The 23,137-nt window shown below is 41.1% G+C and overlaps 1 protein-coding gene and 1 long non-coding RNA gene across 3 annotated transcripts; one reads left to right on the top strand and one right to left on the bottom strand.

The window, feature by feature from the left end:
* Positions 1 to 307: 307 nt before the first annotated feature.
* On the bottom strand, positions 308 to 22,633 carry LOC139984517 (uncharacterized). 2 transcript variants are annotated; one of them, XR_011799087.1, is made up of 3 exons: positions 22,536 to 22,633; positions 966 to 1,263; positions 308 to 584 (listed from the first exon to the last, which is right to left on the bottom strand). It is a non-coding gene; the product is annotated as an uncharacterized lncRNA (long non-coding RNA). The 2 variants fall into 2 exon arrangements; XR_011799088.1 differs by lacking the exon at positions 22,536 to 22,633 and adding an exon at positions 1,555 to 1,701.
* LOC139984515 (uncharacterized) lies at positions 5,053 to 9,232 on the top strand. The gene is made up of 3 exons (XM_071998432.1): positions 5,053 to 5,322; positions 6,644 to 6,804; positions 7,623 to 9,232. The coding sequence occupies exons 1-3, from the start codon at positions 5,156 to 5,158 to the stop codon at positions 7,739 to 7,741; spliced, it is 447 nt and encodes a 148-aa protein (XP_071854533.1). The 5' UTR covers positions 5,053 to 5,155; the 3' UTR covers positions 7,742 to 9,232.
* Positions 22,634 to 23,137: the final 504 nt, after the last annotated feature.

Raw genomic sequence — 23,137 nt, 5'->3', positions numbered from 1 at the left:
TATTTTATAACCTATATGCTTATATGATTTATTACCGGTAGACACGTTTTGGATTACTATCCAGCAAAATCTCGTTTGAACTTTCAGATTAGAAATATGTCTACAAGTTATATGAAGACGAGAGAGGCAGACGAACTCACACACACCCCCACCCTCACCCCCATACTCCCCCTGTACTCAGTCGTAGCCACTGTGCGGAGGAGTGTAATACATGTGTAACGTAAAGAGGGCTTTATTCAACCAAGTGATGGCATAGTTCAATATTTTACATTCCTTCATTGAATATCTTTGAATATATTTGTGTTCGCAATGTACTTTAAATCATCGGTCCCTTAAACCAAGGGGCGCGACCCCAAAAGTTGATAGCGAAATCGATCTATTCAGACTTTGAAAATTAATACACAGTTTTCTGGACCTTGCCGACGGGGATTCATTTATTCCTGCACATCAGTGCACTATGGTCCAAACTACCTTACATGCATTATGAGCATCGATTCTGCATAAGTAGTGGAGATCTCACCGGTCCGTGGTGGTGCAATCCTCATGAAAGATCCTGGGATGTGGGCCTACATGTTTGTGGACCGCTGGAGGCAAATAAAGATAATAATCAAAGCGACACTACTGAATGGTTCCAGACGATTTACGGGCTGTATAGGTTGTGCAAAGAACATGAACAACAAAGTTACTTTTCTGAAGCAGAATGCGATCATTCAAACTGGTTGTGATGATACTATATACACTATGTTGTAATGATTTGGACATGTTGTACATTGAGAGGTTTGAATATATTTGATGTAGGAAGTACAGCAAGACGCATGTAAAGGTGACATGAATGTAATCACAGAGATAGATATTGACCACCAACCTCCACTGATATCGTGATATGTTTCTTGTGCCCAATTTTATACATATGCATACTAAACATCAGATCTGTCCAAAGTTCACCATCTTCGATAAATACTTACTTAGCGAAGGAAACTGTCATCTGTGCTCTGTGAACTTCAGGGCATCCGTTATGACGTATACATACATATGTCGTCACGTGACCTACGTGTAGCGCGCTAAACAAGCACAGACTTGCCGTGGGAAGCAATGAGTTCGGCTTAAGCAAATACATGGCAATCCTTTGATCATTCGCACAAAAATGTCTTCTCTATTCCAAGCCTGTGACAGAGTTGTACTTCGAACAAAAACGGTTCACACATCTCTGTCGGGGGCACGTCGGGGTCAAAACTTGGTCAACAGATGATCGACAACAGAGCCCTGGAACCAAAAATGAATGCGGTTTATTATGGTATATTGCAAACAGGCACTTTTTAAAAACAAAGTTTATCATCAAACAGATTTCAGTCGCTAGTCCAATATTTCTCGTAAGAAGGGGGGGGGGGGGGCGGTAAACTACTATCGGTGCCTACTGAAATTAATACCGATATCACGGAATGTCCGGCAGGCGAAGTGTGCTAACATTTTATGATGTGTGTACTTTGTTTTAAGCAAATTTATGTTTGCAGTTAATAGTTAGTACCAACAAATTCAGGAAGAATCGTCTCTTACCATCAGCTCAGACCAGACGAGTCCTAGCACGTTATTATAGTCGGATGACACTAGCGCTGACATTTTGCAGAAAAGTATTAGGCAAATAACCAAAGTACGGAACTCGTTACCTGCGTGCGAAGGAGTAACGAAAGCTAAATACCAGAGAATAAGATCATAACCACTGATATTTAAGTTCTTTACGACAACAACGACTCTAGGAGGCACTTGATTACGGTCGATTTTCTGTCGAATTACGGTCGATTTATGGTCAATTGGCGGATTTATAGTATTATTTTGATGTTCTGGTACACCGCAAATTTATGTCCTGACGATATTCTGATGACAACGACTGACATTGACTTTAGACCCCAACACGGATCAACAAAAGGGCATTTGACTTATGTTTGGTTTATTACATATATCTAAAAACAATACTTAACAACACACAAGCAAAACAGGCAATTCAATTCATGTCGTGACAAGCAGAGCCAGTCAAACTGTTTCACAGTACTGGTACATAATGGTACGGTACATTAGCTTACGGCACGTTACGTTAGTACATTACAATATGATACATTACGGTATGATACAGTACGGTAGGGAACATTACGGTACATTACGGTATGGTACGGTACATTGGTACAGTAAATTTGTATATATTTTTTTTTTATTTATTTATTTATTTGTTTGCCACAAAAGTACAAAGTGGAGGAAGTCTTCCATAAAGCTTAAAAGCTTAACAATGTGGAAGACTCCCTGAAGAAAGAAAAGAAAAGAAAAGAAAAGAAAAGAAAAGAAAAAACAAAATATATATATGTGTATGAATACATACATGGATATAAGTTCAAATTAAATGTTCAATATATATATATATATATATATATATATATATATAGTAATTACATACAGGTATAATTTAGTTTTAGTCAGTAACTAGCTATTATTTCCTTACAAAACCACTTCTTACAAAACCACAAAACCACCACTATATATTACGGTATACGTTACGGTACGTTACGGTACATTGGTACATTACGGTACGGTACGGTACAGTACATTAGTTCCTTACTGAACGGTACAGTGCATTGGTACATTACGGTGCGGTACAGTGAATTGGTACATTACGGTACGGTACAGTGAATTGGTACATTACGGTACGGTACAGTGAATTGGTACATTACGGTACGGTACAGTGAATTGGTACATTACTGAACGGTACAGTGCATTGGTACATTACTGAACGGTACAGTGCATTGGTACATTACGGTATCATACATTACGGTATGGTACAGTGTATTGGTACATCACGGTTTGGTAAATTACTGTACGGTACAGTGAATTGGCGGTACATTACGGTATAGTACATTGCTACATTGGTAAGATGAATCATCGTTCAGTGTTGTACATCATTGACCAATACAAAAACACACTCTTGATACACCTGCATTACGCATTTCAGTTAAAGTCATTAAACACGCACTGCCAAGTTTTCCTTCTCGTCTACCAGAGCACGTACCACCAATCACCTTCACTTATACGTGCTACAGTGACTTTGTACAAATACTGTTATCATTATTGAAAGGATGATGACAGTCCTTCATTGTACAGTTCATTGGCATTGATCATACCAAGGTATGGTACAGACACATGTACTAACATTGCTTCTAGTCGTGACTGTCTCCACTGTGCGCAAGACGCACATAGTGGCTGTCATTTTGTAGGGGTTTCAATCCCGGATATAACGCGCACGGCTGTAAAACCTCGTTCAATATCTCCGGCCAATATTACACATCGATTGACATGCATTATGTACAGTGACTACACGTCTATGTTTAAACCAGTTTAAAGTCATCATTATCTGTAATCATTTCCTTATTCCTTCACCTCCATGAATATTTGATATCCATTGTGCTGCGTGATCATTGCAGAGTGCAATTACCGCCAGTTATATATTGACTGATGACAAGACCATGCATTAACATAGCAGAGCAGTTGTGGGTATACCCATACCAGGCTTCCAAGTGTCGGGAGTCCTGTACCAGTTGTCGACAAACCCATACCAGGCTCCCAAGTTTCGGGGGTACTGTACCAGTTGTCGACATACCCATACCAGGCTCCCAATTGTCGGGGGTCCTGTACCAGTTGTCGGCATATCCATATCCGACTCTAAAGTGTCGGGGTCCTGTACCATTTGTCGGCATACACATACCAGGCTCCCAAGTTTCGGGGGTACTGTACCAGTTGTAGACATACCCATACCAGGCTCCCAATTGTCGGGGGTCCTGTACCAGTTGTCGGCATATCCATATCCGACTCTAAAGTGTCGGGGTCCTGTACCATATGTCGGCATACACATACCAGGCTCCCAAGTTTCGGGGGTACTGTACCAGTTGTAGACATACCCATACCAGGCTCCCAATTGTCGGGGGTCCTGTACCAGTTGTCGGCATATCCATATCCGACTCTAAAGTGTCGGGGTCCTGTACCATTTGTCGGCATACACATACCAGGCTCCCAAGTTTCGGGGGTACTGTACCAGTTGTAGACATACCCATACCAGGCTCCCAATTGTCGGGGGTCCTGTACCAGTTGTCGGCATATCCATATCCGACTCTAAAGTGTCGGGGTCCTGTACCATATGTCGGCATACACATACCAGGCTCCCAAGTTTCGGGGGTACTGTACCAGTTGTCGGCATACCCACACCAGTCTCCCAAGTGTCGGGGGTCCTGACAATTTTGCTTGTTGTTAAGGTCGGAAGACATAATTGCATATTAAGTACTGGTTACACCCACCCCTCCCAACAATATGCTTAGCATGGTCAACCATGCTCATACATATGCAATTATTTTACTACCACGTGACCCTGAAAAGACTTTTCCAATGTGAGACGTTCTGTATCTTATGTGATACCAGGCATACGAATGACAGTTAAGGATGTTATACAATGCCAGATGAACGAATAAGCAGATGGGGTAAGTGCCGACGGGTACCAAAGTCAAGGACCCCCCCCCCCCGATTCAGGGGATGAACACTTCCAGGCAAGTATACAAACTTATTACTTTTGGTTGGGTAGGGTCTGTAAAAGTTATGAAGGGGATGACGTGGCAATGCGCATGGCGCCTTAGGGCTACAGAGGGTGTTAATTCGGAACTGGGTGCAAAAGATGGTCGGTCTATTATCCGAACAAATGATAGTTTACAAGGCTTGAGAGGGAATATTAATAAAGACGATATAGTGTGTAAGTACAAAGTGAAATTAACATCATTTACCTTTTCATGTGACTAGAAGTTAACATTGAGGTTAATAACTTAAGTAAATCCAGAAATTCTTTTCGAATTATAGTGAATTATTTCCTTATAACAACAATTTAATAATTTCAGGCATCCGCCACAACGATTGGCACTAACTGGTTCAGTAGGTCTACGGGGAAGCACCCGTCAGTTTGATGACTTAACGAAGACCAGTAGCTGACGGTTAGGTACAGTGTCACAGTCTATATAAGGGTTGTCTACATAGAGAGCTTAGTCATTAGACCTTCAGAACTGCTGCTGTATTCAACTACCAACAACTACCAATCCTCGAGCGACATATCATCTCTTGAAATTAATACTTAAAGATGGCTAAACTTACAAAGATTTTGATGCTTTTTGTGCTGGTGTTGGCCATTTCAATCACAGTAAATGCGAGGCGCAGACGAAAGGGGCGTCTAGATTGCAAGAAGGGTTCCGCCAAATTTAATGCGAATTGCATCAGAAACCAGATAACCAGAAGACGGAAAGGAAGGTAAGATAGCTATGTTTGTACCATTAGTATATTGAATATATACGTTAGTTCTTTACGATTTTAATATGTTGTGGTTGCCATTAATTATTGAGACATCACAGGCTTGCCTAGGATTTGTGTCTAAAGGCTCAGCAGCTTACTCTGTATAAGAATCGGGCTGAGAGCTCTAACTATTAATGAACTTGTTGAATGTATTACCAGCCACGTGCAGCTTGCGTTCAAAAGAGTTGTCAGGACAATGATGGGGTTGTGATAATGGGAAGGGGTTTTCAGGATGGGAAGGTGTTGTGAGGCACTCGGTTTACATTCAATTTACCCTGCAATGGGCAAGGGGGTTTTGAGGATGGGAATCAGGGAGTTGAGAGGTGCGTGGGATATTAAAAGTAGTTTGATCGATTTGCGAAGAAAGTATTCGGTGAACCGTGAACATTTCAATGTTTAAGAGAGAAATATAACGACACAGCATACTCCTTTACCACAAACTCATGCAACTACCAACACCACCACCACAGAGCACGTGTTGATGTTGCAATTTGCTGGAAATAAAGTTTAATTTTTAGTGTAATCTACCTCTATAAATACAAAATGGCAGTCATTTAAACACGATGGCAAGGAGAATTTCGGCAGAGACGCGCGATCGCTATAGCTCAGCTGAAAGCTTCTAGATCAGCTAAACAAAGCATTGGGTCTATTTAACTGTACCTATAAAGTCTTTAGATAACCATAACATCGACAAGGTGTTTGTATAAACCCTTTACTATATAGTACATACGTTTTCTTGTAAACCATTGGCAGGCGTTTTACTATATATATATATTTTTATATTATTATTATTATTATCAATTCACACAGTGGTTTATTCACATGACTACGTACTTTGTGATTCACTGATTGTAATTTCTCTACCAAAGAACTGGTGGACAATGCTAATGTTTATAAGAATCAACTTCCCATTATAATATTGTTGTTTTTCATGTAGTTTTGTATACTTATTTAAGGTTATAATAACATTGCCCGCAGCAACGCCGTATAGTATTTTCCTAATAAATATCTGGATCTTTAATCCTTCCAATACTGCATAGCCTTTTCACCGTGTATCGATATTTTACGGCCTCGGAAGAAGATCTCACTAAAATGAGACAAAATCGTAAAATAACAATTCCCGGAACGGGCAACTTGTCGTTCCTGAGTGCGATTTGCTGGCGAGTTCGTCGTCAGGTCGTGATGTGTTCACGTGAGAATATTCACATGTGAAACATGGACCACGTTTTGCATACCTTCAACATTGTCCAAACTGCTCAACTTTTGATTTTGTTTTCAGGTCTGTAGGAGGAGACGTTGACACAAGTAAATTGAACAGAATCTTTACTAAACTAGATGAGAATAATGACGGTCTGATAGATGGACGTGAATGGTTGGCTGCTTCCTGCAACAAAGGCATCCGGCAATTTACAGAACTGTTGGATGAATTCGACATAAATGGTAAGACCATACATTAAACGAATATCAGTCGAAGTCACAAATAGATGACCTTTGAACTTTAAATCAATAATAGCCACAAGTGAATTACTCTTAATGATATCATCAAGGTACACACGTTTGTAAAAAAAGTGTTCTTATGATTATGATCCTTTTCTTGATCATTATTGAATGTGAAACATGTTAATGTTTGCCCAATTGTCAATGCTCTCTGCAATATTTATTGCAGGAATAATAATTTCCTCTGTGATTACAATTAGGGAGTTCAATTATAAAGAAAAACAAAAACAGTTTTTGATGAGTTGCCGTGATGGCATCATTCTTTATGCCAATCCCAAAATCAGCAAAATTTTGATATCCCCCTCCTCCCCCACCCCCCCCCCAACATTCATATGTGGATGCAGAGCGTTATAATTATAACTACATTCCAAGCTCAAATTGTTATGATTGCAGTGTTGCGATGTAGTGTGCCATGATGAGATATTAAATGGAATTATGAAATTATCTTAAGGTTTACTCTACAACTAAGCCTTCCCGTTAAACCTAGCAGGTGATTCAGGTAACATGCTTAAGGTATATTTAGTACGTCACCGTATTGTATCATTCCGCAGAGTATACCGTTCGGCTACACGGTTCTGAGGTTTAGAAGGCTAGACGCGTTACCCACAACGTACTACATCATTACGCACAGATTGCAGCATACCGTATTTCAAACATCGCAATTTAGTCTCTGATTACGGCCAAAGAAGAAAATTTTTCTTTCATATTCATAAAATAAGTTTATTTTTTATTCTTGTTTTTATTTCTGTTTCCTTTTATAGGAGATGAAAGAATTTCCTTAAACGAATTGGAGAAAGACGATAACAAAATGGAGAGATTCGAGACAGATGATCAAAATACAAGGAACACTGCTGCAGGGTTAAAACAATCAACAGAATGAAACGGAACAGTAAAATAACTATAGCGGAAGGGATTCTCAGCAGAACGATTAGTTGGCAAGAATAGTTTAAGCCGCAATTGTAACGATTTCGACGGAGGCTAAAAGTGCTAGCTATGGATCTGTTAGAGAAACTTAAATATCGTCAAACTGAAAAAAAAGTCATTGAAAATGTATATCTGTATGTGCTATAGCACATAAATACTTCAAAAGGCTGTGATTCGTCGAACAGGAACAGGAAGAACCAGAGTATATATATCGTCAACTCCCCATGTAAAGGGTCTGATAGGCTCCTACCCTCCCCCTCCTCGGATTGCAGCCGTTCAAGTCACTTTTGAAGTTTGGTGCGAGGTTGAACAGGGGGTACATCCCCATCCCCAAGAATTTCATGCGACCTCAGTTACACAGAGAATCGTGTCTTTAACTGCTAACCGCTTCTTAATAATTTTACATTCTTTGTCTTTAATGTTGTCAAATTTTATATCATGTCATGTTTTTTCTTATATAGTTGCCACATCTATCTGTATCATATTTGTATATATAATGTTTGGTTTGTGCAAATCTTTCGAGCAAAAAACTAGCTCTATTTCAGTGCATGATCAGCGAAAGTAACACGTATTAACGGGAATTGAAACTTCCTGCTACTCCTTGTCACTTTCGCTGAGCATGCACTGAAGAAGAAGGAGTTTTTTGCTCGAAAGATCTACAAAAACCAAACTTAGGCTGTTTTACTTCCAATCACTTACTTTATATATACATATATATATATATATATATATATATATATATATATATATATATATATATATATATATATATATATATATATATATATATATATATATGTATATATATATATATATATATATATAGATATACATATATATTTATACAGGCACATTAGATAGTACTGTGCCCTCCCCTAAATTGTTGGTGCCCAGCTCAAAATTGTTGGTGCCTTTCACCTCATAATGCCTGGCTAAGGGGATTGAATAGAGTGAAATAATAAAGACATTTTTTGTTATCAATGTACATCTGAAATGCAATACTTGCTTTGCTCAAACTAGCCATTTGGTACAAATTGGGACTCATCCAATGTACAACATCTAGAAAATGATAAATAGGAGTTATATAAACGTTCAATCAAAATACTAAGATTAAATACGTAATCTGCATGTATGATACTATGATGTCTCCGGCTTCCTGGTGCTGTAGATATTTATAGACTTTCCTATCCTGTCTGGTCAAATAGATAGGAAGGAGTCCCGACAGCTCCCTATGTTCAATGGATTATGGATAAAGTAATAATGTAAAATTGATAATTATGTTTGATATGAAGTGAACTGGTTTACGTTAATATGTTAATGTAATTTAAAGAATGTAATATAATCATAGGATTAAAGTGCGTGAATAAGAAGAAAGAAACTACAAAATATGTGTAATATTGATTGCTGTAAAATATATTATAACCGGAATATATTTAGTTAAAATGGACTATCCAAGGTTTGTTCAGTTTTTGGAAGGTATCAGTGCGGGTCTCTCCCCCATAGAGCCTACCTCAATATGCAATAACGTTAAATAATGGTCACCCATCCTCATATTTCCTGGTTAAAATACATCTATGCCTTCTTCGACAATTCGCAATACCTGGCTGTTTGCCATTGGAAATGTCTGGGAATGTGACAGATAATTACAGGGACAAACCCTGGGAGAGGGCCTGGCGACCCGGGCGGACCCTGGGACAGGGCATGGCGGTCCGGGCACACTCTTCTGAATATTGTTTTCGACTGAAAATATTAAGTACGCTTCTGCGCGCGTCTAATCCTCTTTATTGATGTTTCCTTCTTACTGTGTCTATGGTAGTATAATTTCGGACCCCCTCTCTTACTTCTGTGTAATCTTCAAATACAGTAAAAAATTCGGATCCCTCTCGCACCACTGTGTTTCCTTCAAATACATTAAAGATTATTTCGGACCCCTCTCGTACCACTGTGTTACCTTCACAAACAGTAAAGATTATTTCGGACCCCTCTCGCACCACTGTGTCACCTTCATATACAGTAAAGATTATTTCGGACCCCTCTCGTACCACTGTGTCACCTCCAAATACAGTAAAGATTATTCGGACCCCTCTCGCACCACTGTGTTACCCCCAAATACAGTAAAGAGTCGGACCCCTCTCGCACCACTGTGTTACCCCCAAATACATTAAAGATTATTTCGGACCCCTCTCGCACCACTGTGTTACCCCCAAATACAGTAAAGATTATTTCGGACCCTCTTGCACCACTGTGTTACCCCCAAATACATTAAAGATTATTTCGGACCCCTCTCGCACCACTGTGTTACCCCCAAATACAGTAAAGATGATTTCGGACCCTCTCGCACCACTGTGTTATCTTCACAAGCAATAAAGATTTCGGACCCCTCTCGCACCACTGTGTCACCTTCAAATACAGTAAAGATGATTTCGGACCCTCTCGCACCACTGTGTTATCTTCACAAACAATAAAGATTTCGGACCCCTCTCGCACCACTGTGTCACCTTCAAATACAGTAAAGATTATTTCGGACCCTCTCGCACCACTGTGTTATCTTCACAAACAATAAAGATTTCGGACCCCTCTCGCACCACTGTGTCACCTTCATATACAGTAAAGATTATTTCGGACCCCTCTCGCACCACTGTGTTACCCCCAAATACAGTAAAGATTATTTTGGACCCCTCTCGCACCACTGTGTTACCTCCAAATACATTAAAGATTATTTCGGACCCCTCTCGCACCACTGTGTTATCACTGTGTTATACATTCAGGATTTCGGACCAATCTCTTTCCACTGTGTAATCTTCAAATAAGGGATGGTTTTTTCCCCTCCCTTTGTCTTTCTTAAAAGCAGAATTTTGCGTTTTGTCGCCGTTTTCCACTTTTTTGACAAGTCCATTGATTTTTTTTTTACATATATCAATCACAAAACAGCAAACTAAGATATTAGCCAAGTTTTTCCCTGCCAAAAGCGTTAATTGGCGAGTAATTAAGGACATTTGCAGGTAATGAGAAAGTGTCCTCCGACAATTACACATTTCATATTAATCGCATACAGTTCCCCGGCCCAGCCCACTAGTTTGAATTCAACCAATCAGATATGCATATTTCGTTATGAGCCGTTGCTAAAAATAGATTCAAAACGTCGAGTTGGTAACTTGGTACAACCAGCGAGCTGGTACTCTAACAGCCCCCTGGTACAACTGCCATAGACAATCTACACAAATCAAGCATGGTGTTGTATTATACGTATTGACCAATGACGTTCGTAGCTTTTAAATATTCATATTATGGGCAGGGTTTACTTGGATCCCAACAAAAAATATCTTCGAGAAAAAACAAAGTTGAAAGTTGTAATTTTTCGACTTTTATGCCACCATTTGAAATTCAGATTTGAATAGATAAGCTAGTTATGTATGTCGTTATGGCATCGTGGAATCAGTGAGGTTGAGAAAAACCATAGAAAAGAACGCAAAATACTGCTTTAACAGTCTCACATATGTGGTGATAATGATGATCACGGATAGCGATCTTTACAAAAATAGAGTTAAATTATGAGACATCCTTTGTCGTTCAAAAAAAGTAAAAGAAAAAAAAGATGAAGTAATGCATTCATAGTTACCTTTACTTTGAGGGATAATTTTAACATTATCTGAAAGCAAACTAATATTGAAATCATGCCAATATAACTGGTATCAGTGCAGCTTTTCACACAGTACGTTGATTATGGTGTTTTGATTGCTAATGCCAAATGGAATACAATTGGTTTATAGGCATATGCAAGGTATTAGTCAAGGCTCCTCCATTTACCAGGTTCCTTCCGGTAAGGCTATAACTTTGTTATGGTGGTGATTAAAATAAAAATAAAATTCAAAAAGGGGATTTTCCCAAGTATTCCCTCTATCTCTCTTTTTCCCGGATAACGTCAGTCTTTGTCTGAAGGTCATCATTAATTCCAATTGGTTGAATGTTTCGTGACGCACTACTTTGTCAAGGTTCATTTGTTTAACCATGGAGCTATAAACAGCTCCATGGTTTAACCGGCGTCATACGATGTTGAAATACTGTAGTGCGCATGTGCGCTACTATATTGGGATTACTAGCCCGCTCAATCATCTACATGGCTGGCGGGTGAATGCCAGCTGGACTTACAATCTTCATAGCAATCTCAAATTCATATGGCTACGCAGGAAAAAAATCCAGACTCATTTTTCAAAGAATTGTGGCGGCGAACAGTTAATTCTGCACACGTAAATATAAAAATAGATCTCCTTGAGTAGCATACTTCTCCAAAACAATACTTTGGTTCGTTTGTCTCGAATTAAACAAGACAGGTAACAATTGAGTTAAAAACATCCTGCAAAAAAGTTGAAAGCAACAAATGTTAATCGTATTATCCGCAAGAACTCGGTGTTATTTGGTGATCCCGGGCACGAACATCTAGCCCGCAATGGCATGTCATTAAATAGTACACAGTGGTACACAGTGGTAAGTTTCCACAGCTAGCGGCTCCAGACGTATTTATTGTGTTTTGTATGATGATAAACCAGGGCTAGGAAATCGAACAAGCAGTTTTGAATGGACTGGAGAGTGTCACATTTGGACAATGACAAAGACCTACATTGTATTCGTTAGATTAATCGTGCATTAGGCCTTCGGTGTAAACCACCGAAGTTTGTAAAATTTCGCTAACTAGGCGAGGATACAGTAACGGTAACATGTTGCTCAATTTGACCAATCAGTGTATAGGTGTCGCACCACAATTAATTGCTCTTACACACTAAATTCGTCACATTCCAAGGCCAATAGAGCATAGATAGAAGTTTTCATCTGCCATATATACTACCCAACATAATGATAGCTAATGGCTTGCGCTATGCAGCACATTCAACTTTTGCCACCATTACCGTTTAGATTATGAGCTAGAAGAGCTCAACGTTTATCATAGTGCTCCCAAACCCATCTGCCATCTGTCGCTGCGGAATCTTCTTGTTGCACCCAAGATTTTCTAAAATACCTTAAAGCTATGGAACGCCAAAATGGACATTATTCAATAACTTTTTACGAAACTTCGTAGTCACTATGCGGCAATAGTTACAGTCACCTAAATGACCATTATGCGGCAGTCTTTACTGCAGCATAACGACTTCGTTAACGTACTCGTTATTCGGCAGCATTTACAAAAGCAGAATAACTAAAACACTCGCTAAAACCGACATTATTTTATGTGGCGTTCCATAGTGATACGTCCAGTACTATGGGTATTCTCTGTCACGTCCGGAACATGCGTAAGTCGTGATTGACAACCGTTAAACAGTGATGGTTTTAGTAATAATTTCTTCGTTTATATTGCTTGCGCATGCTAGCTATATATAGTACTGTTTATAAATATAGCCTATAGCTTTGGTCTACGTAAAAGGACCAACCGCCGAACCTGGTTTATACGTGACAAAAATAACTTCAAAAGGTTTGCAATAACAAAGTCCCCTCCATTGAAAATCAACAAGTAACTAACTTTTACCATCACCGGGCACTACAATGACACGTATTTGTATGCAAATACAGTTGTTCTTGTTAAAACACTTTGTCGCTAGACAATTTAGGTTGAACGAATTTACGTCGTTGAATAATTGTTGTGAACTGCAATAGCGCCACACAACGCTTATGAAAAGTACACTAATGTGATTTTTTTTTACGCCGCTGACCGAATTTACGTTCATGGGTACGCAATAGCGCCGCCTATTTATATATTGATATTAGGTCGTTAAAAATTAAAATAACGCCTTTAATAATTACTTCAGGCTGTTACTACTAAGCATAAGCCGTTGCTTCTTCCAAACACGCCGTTGATAGGTTAAATTATACCGCTGTGAATTCAAAACAGGTCGTGACTGATGTGTTGCTGCCGCGACATATATAACGCAAAGTCGACCAAGATCAGATGTATGAGTGAAACTGCGGTGCAACTGTTTTTAGCGGAACATTTTTCGATTTAAGATTTTCAACATCGTACACTATAACCAAATATATTTTAATTCGCACAGTCTGCCTTTTATACATCATTTACCTACTTTGCTCCCTACTCATAGTACTACCCCAACATAATTTACCCTCGTGTAGTCTACCATGGAATAGAGGGAGCCATGAGTTATTCCTCTCAAGAGTAAATAGCACAGCTAACGGTTTTTAAATTGAAGAACGGCTGCATGTTAGATATTTCTGCTAGTAGGAAACGTTGTAATCAGCAGGATTTGTTCGTAATCTCTTGATAGCTATACCAGGTGACTTATACATTCACATTATGGTTTCGTCTACCGTCAATTGAAACTTTTCCTTGAAAAGAGGATTTGGATAACTCTTACCTGGGAATTCACTTAATAAAACTTTTATCTTTTCATCCAAGTTTTACCTTTATATGACATTACGCGGTTGTTAGAGTGTAACGTGGCAATGGCAATTGTCTAGGCCTCCATTCGGGTGACATCTTCGTTTACGGAGTTTTCAGTTGGTTTTATATTTGACCCTATTCCGCGAATCTAAACCGAACCAATAGAAATGTATTGCAGACGCTTTAAATGCGGTGTTCATAACATAAACTTTTGACGTAAGAAAATGTTTTCGTTACAATTTTTCGTAGCTAAAATGGCCTTCCAAAAAGTGGCGTCGCCAGACAATTCAATCAAGGGGGCACAGGGGGAGGGGCACAGCACTTAATTAGGGGGCACAATGTTTATTTGTGAATGCCGTCCTGTGGGATTGGTCTAAGGGGAGGCGGTCTTCCCCTTTGAGAAATTTTTGATTAATTAGGGGTCCTTAGATACAATCTGGTGCTATTTTGCAACTTGAAGTAACTTTATGTTCAAGATTTTTCGGGCTTAGTCTGTCCGATATTTATGTTTTTAATTGAGGCAGATCAAGTTTTGTGTTTGAGTATTTTTGTAACACTACAAATCACATCTGGAGGGGGGGGGGGGCACTTGGGAGGGGAACGATATTTTGGGGAGGGCATGTGACCCCCCACCACACAGGCCATCCCTTGGCGACGCCACTGCTTCCAAACGGTAATAACAAAATCGAAATAAGCCGTAAATCCAAATGCGATATCATTGGATGTATATATAGTCACCAGCAGCGATGTAATTTAGAAATTATTATAAGGCGCACCGACACTTACCAACACACCGTCACTTACCAACACTTGTGCTTTGCAGCTGTATGAGACGTAAACTATAGTTGCATTATAGATCGGTATGAATAAAATCGAATTCTTCAAGTCACTTTGATTAAGCTTCACATAGTTAAGCAAATACATCAAGAGAGTGTCTTAATTTGATCCAAACCAGTGATGTTGTTAGCAAAAGAATTGCTGAACAAAAGGATTATACTGTTATCAAATTGGCATAGATCTTGTACCCCCCCCCCCCATCCCGCATGCCCCATCCTTGAAAAGGTAGAAAAAAAGAAAAACGATAACCAAAAAAGCATACCATTCAACCAACAACAAATAAATATTGTTCATTAAAAATTAGTAAAGATTCCTAACTCCTATTGGTCCATTCAGGTCAGCTGACCGTGGTTAATCCTGTGAGTAACGCACGGTAAAATTACGGGGCATCACTTTAATAAATCTTTGGTTATATGTAACCAAAAATGTTTTGCTTTATGATTTTTCCCCCACACAAATGGTAGTAACTCCGGGTGTTAATGCTATCGCTGGATGCACTCGGGGTCCGCCCTCGTGCATCGCTTGCATTATCCCCCGATCGTGCGTTAATCCTGTGAGTAACGCACGCTAGACCGTTGATTAACCCCTTATTCATGACTGCGATTCGAACACTTTACATATGTATTAGAAGGACCTCTATTTCCTAGTTACCGGTAGTAATGACCCATGATATACCCCATTCCTTTGGTAGGAGCGTTTTTTTATTTCATTGTCAGAAGTCACCTTGCCCACATACAATCACTGTTAGCCAGGCATCACACTTCATTCAGTTTGCTTTGATAAAATCCGTTATACTGAACCACAAAGCGGCAGAGAATAGATTTTGTTTTTTTCTTGTGTTTCATTTGAAAGTTTCCATTTTTAACTTGGATCATTTTTACTCCGGAATGTTCGCAAGAAATGGACGAGTTATTAATTTGTAGGGATATTGTTGTAAAGCTCCCTTTAGTTCATCGACCTGCCCATGTACAGAGAGCAGGGTATTAGCTTTTCTGTAACTGTGGTGAATATGTTTACCATATAATATGGGGTTCCGGTATACATTCCACTACACAGGGAAAGATTTGAGCCAAAGTAGAATTCAATAGAAGTAACTTTAATCCCCTTGCTAGGTGGGGGGGGGGGGGGAGTGTCCAAGCTACCTTGGCTGAAAGCATGATTTAAGAGGACTTAGTTATAAAGCATTATTGACTAGATGGAAGAAGGTTGTGGAGATTGTTAAACTAGGAGTTAGTAGGTCGTAACTGGAGAGTGATGGTTGCATTGAGAGAGGTAAAAGGAACAGAAAATGGAAGTTTTGTAAGATAATTGAGAGGAAATTGTAACATTGTCAGGGGTGCTTCTTGAAGAACTTTTGGTGTACAGTAGACTTCACCACATGGTGGCAACGGTTAATAACAGTTCATATACTTGTTCCATTGTGCTCTGATAATATAAATAACTGCATACATATATTAATATACAGAATGAACGTGTTATAGCTTCACATTCACCTCATTGAACTGTACAGTATATATGGTACTTAGTGAACCATGTATATAGGTTTATTTGCAGAAGGCGAGTTAGAGCTACCATTATCATGTATGTATGTATGTATGTATTTTAGATCCTCTTGCAAGCAGGAACTCGCGAAGAAGCCTCATTGGCTTATCAAAGCCGCAAGCTGACCGAAGTCAGTTTCTTACATTCATATTTAACGTCCATGATTATGAATTGTCAATTGTCAACAACTCTGTAACTGGACGTTGGAGTTGTAGTAGGGTTTGTTAATGGTGTAGTGGTAGGTTTTGTACTTGGAGTTGACATTAATCTTGGAGTGACTCGAACCGGGGACCTTATGACTGGAAGGCACCGGCGTTAACCACTGAGCTAACACTCCACTGTAAATGTATGTAATTATGTAAATATATCATATCACATGTAAATATATCATATCATTAGCTCTCTACTATCTACACTATACAGGCAGTGGAGACTAAGATATCTTCGGCACTCCTGATATTTCAGTTATATAATTTGTGGCCTATATATGTACCTAAACAAAACATGTTAGTTCACCCAGTGTACTATACATGGCTTGATCAGTGTGTACTGTCAATGACAGACAACCCTTTAATTTGTATAAACTGAAGTGTGCTATAACACTGTAACACACGTTAGACCTGTCAACAGACTTGCTACTGTAGAAAAATTACTAATAGACGACTTCATTACTCTAAAGCTGTTGCAACTAATGATTGGTTAGGAGTCTAAACAACTATCCCTATATTTGACTAGTTAGTATACCTTGTAGAGATGTTTCAAATTTCTAGATTTTAAGCGTTTTTGCAATGACGTGGCATCCACGTTCTGTTGGAAAGTGCACGAAATTATTAGTGAAACCTTTAGAGTAGTCTGGTGAGTCAACTCAATCATTATGTATAGGATTGTGTGTTTTAGTATCGTATGTTGATAAGTCCTTCTCTGTAGCTACTGGTCATTAATGTAACCCATGTTAAGAAAGAATAACACATATCATTTTGAATTGATGAACGGGTATTCCCCTTTACCAGTTTTAACTGTTTAAGCCATGAGAATCGGCTGTTAAGTTCGAAGCATTATGCCTTGAATTGTCCAATCAAACAGCAAAACGTCAGCAACGAAGCCGGATCTATATCCGTCTATAACAACAAGGACTTGTTTTTGCAAGACAAAAATATGATATGACGGAAACCGTTTGATATAATTACTTGCAGTACAATAACTAATACAGCATTTGTTGATAATTAATGATTACTTCCACCTGAGTCGGAAAATATGAAAAAAAAAGTAAAGGGGAAAACCTTGTAATGTACCATTACGTCAGACCATTAGGTCATTATAATGCGACAATATCCCTTATGTATATGACTAGGACACGATATCTCCCAAACGGATGAACAAGTTAGCAAACAAATGTACCCCCACCACTCACCCGCAGCACAAACACTGCGAGACACAGGGGATTTCAAAATATGTTCAAAGTGAACAGTACGTAGATATAACACACTCTCATTTACAGTTTGAACCTTAAACAGTTGAAAATTCTTCGACATTGTTTCAAAAATTTCAAAATATAGCGTCATTTTGCATCTACGAACAACTTGTCAACGGGATGGTGCACCGCTTCCGTCAACCCCATCCCCATCCCCTCGGGAAGACATAACATCTTATCCGTCGCACCAAATTGCCTAATTACATACTATAAAGTTATAATCGAGTTTTATTCTCCTTCAATTGGGTATTTGCAGAGGGGAGGGGAAGGGAAAGGGTTGGGTATGTTACTCTGGCACACATAAAGACGGCCGACGCCCGCTTAATCTGTAGAGGGGAGGGGCGACGACCGCTTTGTCTGTGGAGGGGAGGGGCGACGACCGCTTAGTCTGCAGAGGGGAGGGGCGACGACCGCTGAGTCTGTAGAGGGGAGCAACGACGACAGCTGAGTCTGTAGAGGGGAGGGGCGACGACCGCTGAGTCTGTAGAGGGGAGCAACGACGACAGCTGAGTCTGTAGAGGGTGGGGGCGACGACCGCTGAGTCTGCACAGGGAAAGGCGACAGGCGCTTTGTCTGTAGAAGGGGGGGGGGGGCAACAACCGCTTTGTCTACAGAGCGGAGAGGCGCCGACCGCTTTGTGTGTTAAGGGGAGGGGGAACGACTGCTGATTCTGTAGAGGGGAGCAACGACGACAGCTGAGTCTATAGAGGGGACGGGCGACGACCGCTGAGTCTGCACATGGAAGGGGCGACAGGCGCTTTGTCTGTAGAAGGGAGGGGCAACGACCGCTTTGTCTACAGAGGGGAGAGGCGCTGACCGCTTTGTGTGTTAAGGGGAGGGGGAACGACTGCTGATTCTGTAGAGGGGAGGGGCGACGAGCACTTAGTCTACAGAGGGGAGCAACGACGACAGCTGAGTCTGTAGAGGGGAGCAACGACGACTCCTGATTCTGTAGAAGGGAGGGGCGACGAGCACTTAGTCTACAGAGGGGAGGGGCGACGACCGCTTTGTCTGTAGAGGGGAGGGTCGCCGACCGCTTAGTCTGCAGAGGGAAGGGGCGACGACCGCTTTCTGTATAGGGGAGGGGCGACAAGTGCTTAGTCTGTAGAGGAGAGGGGCGATGACCGCTTTCTGTAGAGGGGAGGGCGATGACCGCTTTCTGTAGAGGGGAGGGGCGACGAGTGCTTAGTCTGCAGAGGGAAGGGGCGACGACCGCTTTCTGTAGAGGGGAGGGCGACGAGTGCTTTGTCTGTGGAGAGGAGGGGAGACGACCGCTTTGTCTGTGGAGGGGAGGGGAGACGACCGCTGAGTCTGTAGAGGGGAGGAGCGACGACCGCTGAGTCTGTAGAGTGGAGGGGCGACGACCGCTTAGTCTACAGAGGGGAGAGGCGCCGACCGCTTTGTCTGCTAAGGGGAGGGGGAGACCGCTGAGTCTATAGAGGGGAGAGGCGGCGACCGCTGAGTCTGTAGAGGAGAGGGGCGACGACCGCTTTGTCTGTGGAGGGGAGGGGAGACGACCGCTGAGTCTGTAGAGGGGAGGAGCGACGACCGCTGAGTCTGTAGAGTGGAGGGGCGACGACCGCTTAGTCTACAGAGGGGAGAGGCGCCGACCGCTTTGTCTGCTAAGGGGAGGGGAGACCTCTGAGTCTATAGAGGGGAGAGGCGACGACCGCTGAGTCTGTAGAGGAGAGGGGCGACGATCGCTGAGTCTGTAGAGGGGAGAGGCGCCGACCACTTTGTCTTTTAAGGGGAGGGGGCGATCGCTGAGTCTGTAGAGGGGAGGGGCGACGAGCACTTAGTCTACAGAGGGGAGGGGCGACGACCGCTCTGTCTGCTAAGGGGAGGGGAGACCGCTGAGTCTATAGAGGGGAGAGGCGACGACCGCTGAGTCTGTAGAAGATAGCTGTCTGTAGGCTACTCTACGACCGCTGAGTCTGTAGAGGAGAGGGGCGACGACCGCTTTGTCTGTGGAGGGGAGGGGAGACGACCGCTGAGTCTGTAGAGGGGAGGAGCAACGACCGCTGAGTCTGTAGAGTGGAGGGGCGACGACCGCTTAGTCTACAGAGGGGAGAGGCGCCGACCGCTTTGTCTGCTAAGGGGAGGGGAGACCGCTGAGTCTATAGAGGGGAGAGGCGACGACCGCTGAGTCTGTAGAGGAGAGGGCGACGATCGCTGAGTCTGTAGAGGGGAGAGGCGCCGACCACTTTGTCTTTTAAGGGGAGGGGGCGATCGCTGAGTCTGTAGAGGGGAGGGGCGACAAGCACTTAGTCTACAGAGGGGAGGGGCGACGACCGCTCTGTCTGTATAGAGGGGAGAGGCGACGACTGTTAGTCTGCAGAGGGGAGGGGCGACGAGCGCTTAGTCAAACCGTGCATTTTATGGTATTGTAATGTAATATTATTATTCATTGCTTCTCATTTGGAATATTATTCGTAAAAATTACTCCTTAGTATATATCAAAACGGTATTCCATCTGCTGTTAGATAAACGCAAAGGGATTTTGTTACTTGTTTATTTCTTGTTTGAATGATCCAAGATTCTAAAAAGGAGCGGGTCAGATCCTGTAGTCGTCAGAACTGATTCCCATGTAGGGGAAAATTGATTGATCTGCGCATGGCAACATAACGGCAGTTACTCTAATTTCCTGAACAGACACAGTTTGAACCTGATCAATTCGCAGACACAGCCGAGACTGATTAAGAATATACCTCTATAAACGGTAACGCAGAAAGCAGTTTCCTCTTTAAAATACATTAATCATCATAATACGTTCATAATATAAAATAATCATACCAAATATGCTGAATGGTCTAATAACCAACTTCTAAATCTGAGCAAAATCTGGAGGGTAAGCACCGTTTGCAAATCTTTTCCAAGAGGTAAAGACATAACGGCGCTCGTCCACTTTTAAGTTTGTTGACGTGTTGCATGCTAGTACACGTGTGTAGAGAATAGGAAGCTATGAAAATACAGATACGAGCTTCTTGTTGTAGCCGTGCGAGCAATGACAGCTGGTATTTCCCTGGTTATATATAGAACTTTCCTCTTTATATATATATATATATATATATATATACACATGTAGATAGAGAGAGAGAGAAGGGGAGGGGGTTGACTGCCCATGGTGGACGGCGTGCCATGTACATTAGCTTCTCGGTGTTGCTAGAATCTCTTGAAAAAAAAGATTGGAGGGTGGGAAACCAGTAAAGGAGGTTGCCCAGTTCTAAATGCATATCTCTGCTATGATATATAAGTAAATAGTTTCCTACAGACATATGGAATCCACACGTTAGGCATTTAAATATTTAATAGGCCTCCAGACACTATATCAAAGTGGGCTCAGGCTGGAGTGACTGCGGGTTGAAATACTTCAAGTGGGTTCGTATTCTATCGTAACTACCTGTACTGAAACATAGCTTACACATACCCATGGAAATGTGAATCATAGCCTACACATACCCCTGGAAATGTGAAACATAGCCTACACATACCAATGGAAATGTGAATCATAGCCTACACATACCAATGGAAATGTGAATCATAGCCTACACATACCCATGGAAATGTGAATCATAGCCTACACATACCAATGGAATTGTGAATCATAGCCTGCACATACCAATGGAAATGTGAAACATAGCCTACACATGCCAATGGAAATGTGAATCATAGCCTACACATACCCATGGAAATGTGAATCATAGCCTACACATACCCATGGAAATGTGAATCATAGCCTACACATTCCAATGGAAATATGAATCATAGCCTACACATACCAATGGAAATGTGAATCATAGCCTACACATACCAATGGAAATGTGAATCATAGCCTACACATGCCAATGGAAATGTGAAACATAGCCTACACATACCAATGGAAATGTGAATCATTGCCTACACATGCCAATAGAAATGTGAATCATAGCCTACACATACCCATGGAAATGTGAATCATAGCCTACACATTCCACTGGAAATGTGAATCATAGCCTAGCTACACCTACCCATGGAAATGTGAATCATAGCCTACACATACCAATGGAAATGTGAATCATAGCCTACACATACCCATGGGAATACGAATCATAGCCTACACATACCAATGGAAATATGAATCACAGCCTACACATACCCATGGGAATACGAATCATAGCCTACACATAGCTGTCTGTAGGCTACTCTGTACTCGTATTCGGGGCCATTTTGAAATCTTGTAATGTTAAGTATTCTTACACGCCCTTTGCCAGATTGACTCTTGTACTCTGAATTATAGCCTAAACATTCCCAGGGAAATTAGAACCATTGCTCAAACTTAACCAGGGAAATTAGAACCACTGCTCACACTTAACCATGCAGGGAAATTAGAACCATTGCTTACACATACCCAGGGAATAAGAACCATTGCTCACACATAACCAGGGAAGTTTGAATCATAGCCCACACAGACCAATGAAAATTAGAACCATAGCCTACCCATATCCATGGAAAATGTGAATCATAGCCTACACATACCTATGGGAATTATAGCCTGCACATAGGCCTACCCATGGATATTAGAACCATGGTCTGCACCCATGGAAACAGGAATTGTACTCGTATAAAAGTTGTTGTATTCACATCAGAGCTGTTGTCCTCGTACTACAACTATAGTGGGTGAATGACAAAATGAAAGCAAACTGATTCAGCATAGTTTGTTAGTAGTAAATGAATAGATAATACCGATTTAAGTGAGCAGTCGAGATGTCTAGCATACCAGCCAGTAGAAACAACAGAGGGATTTCTATGGTGCGCGTGGTGTGCCATTAGTCCTGAAATCGACATATGTCGAGTGAAATTAACATGTCACTTCTCTTGCTCTGATTGGATAAAATCGATGTGTATTATGTCCTGAAATCGACATGGGTCAAATGAAAATGACATGTGTCGGTTTCTCGTGCTCTCATTGGACGACCGGTGTTACATGCTGTTTTATGGGGCTCTGATTGGAAGAAATCGACAAGCCTATAGCTATGAGACTATGTTGGCATTGACATTGACTAAAAGCAAAGGTGCCCGGATAGGTCATCCTAGGCTTGCAAAGATAGTGATACTTACACAACCAATTAAAATGCATA

This window comes from Apostichopus japonicus, chromosome 17 (assembly GCF_037975245.1).
Source record: "Apostichopus japonicus isolate 1M-3 chromosome 17, ASM3797524v1, whole genome shotgun sequence".
NCBI classification, from domain to species: domain Eukaryota; kingdom Metazoa; phylum Echinodermata; class Holothuroidea; order Aspidochirotida; family Stichopodidae; genus Apostichopus; species Apostichopus japonicus.
This window is presented reverse-complemented; position numbering and strand designations above follow the sequence as displayed.

What these genes read in the sequence shown, in the direction of transcription:
- LOC139984515 (XM_071998432.1), top strand. Translation starts at nt 5,156, where the DNA reads ATGGCTAAACTTACAAAGATTTTGATGCTTTTTGTGCTGGTGTTGGCC. An exon ending in ACCAGAAGACGGAAAGGAAG is followed by an intron (nt 5,323 to 6,643) that starts GTAAGATAGCTA and finishes TTTTGTTTTCAG; the next exon opens with GTCTGTAGGAGGAGACGTTG. An exon ending in GGATGAATTCGACATAAATG is followed by an intron (nt 6,805 to 7,622) that starts GTAAGACCATAC and finishes TTCCTTTTATAG; the next exon opens with GAGATGAAAGAATTTCCTTA.